The sequence below is a fragment of the Thunnus maccoyii genome, chromosome 15, assembly GCF_910596095.1.
Source record: "Thunnus maccoyii chromosome 15, fThuMac1.1, whole genome shotgun sequence".
Classification (NCBI taxonomy): domain Eukaryota; kingdom Metazoa; phylum Chordata; class Actinopteri; order Scombriformes; family Scombridae; genus Thunnus; species Thunnus maccoyii.
In genome coordinates, this window is record NC_056547.1 from 2,658,818 (window position 1) to 2,663,850 (window position 5,033).

General features: G+C 35.4%; 2 gene segments (V, D, J or C); one reads left to right on the plus strand and one right to left on the minus strand.

Annotated features, from left to right (window-relative positions):
- Window positions 1-958: 958 nt before the first annotated feature.
- LOC121912427 lies at window positions 959-1,431 on the minus strand (the record flags this gene model as incomplete). The annotated part of the segment is given in 2 exon segments: window positions 959-1,290; window positions 1,383-1,431. Coding segments are annotated over 2 exon segments (381 nt in total), but the record flags the coding sequence as incomplete, so codon positions are not given.
- A 232-nt stretch (window positions 1,432-1,663) lies between these two features.
- On the plus strand, window positions 1,664-3,608 carry LOC121913419. The segment is given in 3 exon segments: window positions 1,664-1,671; window positions 1,972-2,027; window positions 3,283-3,608. Coding segments are annotated over 3 exon segments (390 nt in total).
- The last annotated feature ends 1,425 nt before the right edge of the window (window positions 3,609-5,033 follow it).

The window sequence follows — 5,033 nt, forward strand, 5'->3', positions numbered from 1 at the left end:
TTACACATAATTTTGACATTTAAAGCTTTAATGTGTTTAAATGTTTGTAGTAGATACAAATATCATCTGTGTTGATTTATATCACTTATATTCTCTTCTGTTTTAATCATGATGTAACTCAGACCAGCTTCAATAAACTGGTCTTTACACATTATTGTCAAACTGAAATGTGAACAGCTTGAGAAGAAAAAAGATTAAAGAACAATACTTCTACTTTTAAAATGTTAACAAAAACTAGTATTTAAATTTCTACTTAATAGTTAACTATTATGAAGTTGAATTAAAATTTATTTCAACGATGTAAAAATGAAAAATGTTTTCATATCTCTGATCCTCTTACTGTGATTGGTTTCTTACTGTAAGATAATATTTAGTGTGATTTATATTTTTTGGTGGTGGGAGCTGTGATTATGAAAGTTTCTGATGCTGATTTGTGTTTTCATATTTTCTGTTAACAGGATATAATTGAGATAGATGTGATCCAGTATGAGGCCGAGGTCAAAGGTCATGACCAAGTAATTTCTAACCAAAAGTCCCCGGCCAATCTCTCTCCTCATTGGTCGGTAAATGGGTTGATTATCATTTTAAAACATTGGATCAAATCATAATATGGTAAGAATTGATGGAGAGAAGCTGTGATGGAAAACTTAATTGATTTCCCCCGAGACAATCATTGTCCAGAAACTGTTTTCCTTAAAGTGTTCTGACATATTTTCATTTATCTTAAAAGCTGCAATGTGCAAATTATTTAATCTATTTAATATGTGTGTGTGTGTGTGTGTGTGTGTGTGTGTGTGTGTGTGTGTGTGTGTGTGTGTGTTTGTGTGTCTGTGTGTCTGTGTGTGTGTTCGGTGAACTGTATCAGTCTCTGCAGTAGCTTCCAGCTGCAGCAGTCAGTTCAGTTTCTGTTCAGTCTGACTGAGGGAGGTTTTTGTACGACGCTTTTTCACTGTGTGAACACATACTGACTGTTGATATAGTGACGACTCTGACAGTAATAAACTCCTAAATCTTCAGCCTGAACTCCACTGATGGTCAGAGTGAAGTCAACTCCATTCCCTGCTCCACTTCCACTGAATCTGGAGGAGATTCCTGTAACTCTGTCTGATGTTCCATAGATCAGAAGTTTAGGAGCTTCTCCAGTTTTCTGATGGTACCAGGACAGCCAGTATTTTGAACCAGTCCAGTGATCAACTTGTCTATGAGCTTTACAGTCAATAGAGACAGTTTGACCAAGCTGCAGTGATTTGGCTGCTGGTTGAGTCAAGACAACATTTTGTCCAACAGACCCTGAGGAGAGAGAAGAAACACTGGACATGAGATGGTGAAACTCAGCTACACTCCAAATGATTTTCACATGACAGAAAAATGATTTTCCTCACCCTGAGTGAAGCAGAGGAGAGTCCAGATGAGGACGGAGATCAAAGTCATGTTTTTGATGAGGAGGATTTCTGTGGCTTCTGTTGTGATGAAGGACAGCTGTCAGTCATCCAGTGTTCAACTCTCAGGACTATAAACTCTCCCAGAGCACTGGAGCATGGTGCTGCTGATGCAAAGTGGCTCTCTATGGAAATGCTCTGACTGACTCCAACAGGGACTTGGATTACTCTGATGATGCTGTTTCATCAATGGATCAATCAATTTACCAGAGTATTGATTAACTATGTGTTAGTGATCATTTTCTGTGTTTCATTTATGTTCTGTGAACAGATTGTCTTCAGAAATGTCTGTTTTGATTCATTTTACATCTACAACACTCAGTTTTAATTCAATACATAATTTAAAATACAGTAAACATGAAACAAATTTATTAATTTTAGAATAAAAATATAAATTATTGGCCCACTGTTATATATTTTCATATCATCCATCTGTGTTTCACAGACTGAGACTGTTTTTGTAGAGTTTGTTGTGTTCAAAGTCAGAGAGCCGTGTCTCTCTACAGTGAGAGGTTTTTGTACGACGACTCAGTCAGTTTGTATCACTGTGGAACACGTTCGGTGGAGGAACCAGACTGGATGTTGGAAGTAAGTTAAACTTTTAAAGTATTTTATTAAATCCTGAGTGATATTTAGGTTTTTGCACATATGTTTTCTCTAGAAATTGAAATTTCTGATTTTACATCTTCACTTCTAATTTTTGACCAACAGTTGTCCACCAGAAACAAAAATAAGAGTTTTGTTTGTTTTTGAAGTTTAAATGATGAATCAATATATTCTAAGTGTTTGGTCCACAGTAGAAATCATGTAATGTTTTAGATTCAGGCTGAAATTTGAGGACTTGTAGTTTTAGTTTAATGTGACAAAGTCAGAGAGCCGTGTCTCTCTACAGTGAGAGGTTTTTGTACGACGACTCAGTCAGTTTGTGTCACTGTGGTGGACTTTTGGTGGAGGAACCAGACTGGATGTTGGAAGTAAGTTTCTGCTCAAATATTAAATATCGAATCATCAGTTAAGTTTATAATTTCTGTGTCTGAACATTTGTAGTCGATATAAGTTTCCACTGAGCTGATCTAAAACACTTTAGAGTCTCAATTTTATTGTTCATTTCTCCTCTTTAACCTTGAAGTTGAACTCAAAGCAGCTTTACTGAACTTTTCTTTACATGTTCCAGTTAGTTTGTTAAATGTGAACAGCAGAAAGATTAAAGAACAACAATCCTACTTTAAACATGTTTTTAAATTTTAATCTTTAATCTCCAATTTGAGTGAATGTTGAGTTAAATTTATTCTGAACAGTGTGGGTGATGATAAAAAATGCTGCACATCTCTCATCATTTAAAATGACAGAAATTGTCTTTTAACCTCAGTTTGAAATATTTATTTGTTCTTAAAAATATTTGTTTCTTTAATATGTCTCAACATTTTGTGAATATTACGGCTGTCTGTTAGTTTTTTCTCACAATGTCCTTTAACACTGAATCTGATTAACTGTTGCTCGTTTGTTAGTTTTGTCAGTAAAGTTGTTGGTATAAATTCTAAAATTAAATCAAGGATGTCTAAGATATATTTACAAACTTTATATCTTTATTTTAAGTAAATAGTGTAAAATAAAATGCAGTAAAGAGTCATATGAGGACTCTTTCTGTGCTGATCTGCATGAGAGGTTTCTTAAAGGGAAGTGAAACAATGTGTGAGTGAGTGACTGGTGGAGCAGAAAAAACATCTGACAGAAACTCCTTAAAGGGGAAAATCCACTCTCACACAGTAAAGGTGTCCAAGTGTCTGGTGTTTGATCGACAGCTGTGTGGTCCCTGTCCTCTAATGTGATTGGTGTCTCCTAGGTGATGTCCGTCCCACCCTGACGGTGCTGCCCCCCTCCAGCGAGGAGCTGCAGCAGGGGAAGGCCACGCTCATGTGTCTGGCCAACGATGGCTTCCCCTCAGACTGGAGTCTGGCCTGGAAGGTGGACGGCAGCAGCAGCAGCAGCTTGGAGCAGAGCAGGAGCCCCGGGGTGCTGCAGAAGGACGGCCGCTACAGCTGGAGCAGCACCCTGAGGCTCCCTGCAGACCAGTGGAGGAAGGTGGGCTCTGTGACCTGTGAGGCCACCCAGGGCTCCCAGACTCCAGTCTCAGAGACACTGAGGAGAGACCAGTGCTCCCAGTCCTGACCTGACTCACTGCTACTGCTTTTACTCTGCTACTGCTCTCACTCTGATCTCTGCAACTATCTCTCTCTTTTATTTCACATGTTTCAGTAACAATATTTACTTGCTTGTTGTAATGTTTCAATATAATTTCAGTATTTCCAGACAATAAAGATCTGTTCATCAAATCACTTGTTTTCATCTTTATTATTATAAAAGTGTCTTAATTATTTTCTCTTAATGGTAACAGTAATGATGGTAAATCCTGATAAAAACGGAGTTATAAATGTTTCAACTGCTCTATGAAGACTTCAGAAGGAAAATGTAAGATCACATAATGTATTGATTCATATACTGTATATTAGGAAAGTATTTACACTCAAACAACACTCTTAGATATTATGTGATTAATGCTACACAGTCATGGTGGCAGTAAGTCCATAATTTGTTTTCATAGTTTACAGTAAAGTCATAATAATTGTAGAAAATGCTTTGCTGGAGTCACTTCAGATTTGTCTGTAATAATTAGTTATTGATTAATTTTAATGAAAAGTCCTCCAATCATCTTATGTTACTGAAGTGTGTCAGTGCAAAGAGTCTGATATTTTTATTTTTTCAAATGTATTAAAAGAATATACATAATCTTTTAAACAAATTCACAAAACCCTCAGAAATATGTCCTAATTCTGAAATAAAAAGCAAAATATCATCAGCATAAAGAGATATAAAATGAGTGTGATGTGACATTTTAACCCTGGACATTTTTACAAACTGCTTCTGCTGAAGAGGTGAAACACAAAGACAAATGAAAGAGATGAAAAAGGGAAAGAATTCAAATATTAATTAATGACGTAATCAATTAAATGTTTTTTGGTTTATACTATAAATACTTGCTGCTGGAATAAAAACACACAAAATGACAAATATATGTCACATGACATGATTAGTAATTTTACAACACAAATGATAATAAATATTATCATGATAACATTTTGTAATTTATTTGTAAAAAAAAATTTGTATGTTTGAGTATTTATGAAAAATGGTAAGAGATTAAATAAATAAATAAATAAATAATAATAGTTTTAGTGTTCATGTGTTGTAGTCAGTAGATTAAACTTATTAATGAATTGAAATCATACTTCAACAGAGGTTAGATTTGATGTTCAGCCAAATGTTTCATATTCGGTATTAATGAAAGTATTTAAAATAAATCTGTTTCTGTAAAATACAGAATATTTAGTGTTAAAATGTTGAAAATTACATTATTAAAACCTCTGTTGTTTTAGTTTGAGTGCAGCTGTTGAGTCAGATCAGTTCCTCTTCAGCTGAGGGAGGTTTTTGTACAACGTTGTATCACTGTGTGAACGAGCTGCTGTAACTCTGCTGACAGTAATAAACTCCTGAATCTTCAGCCTGAACTCCACTGATGGTCAGAGTGAAGTCAGT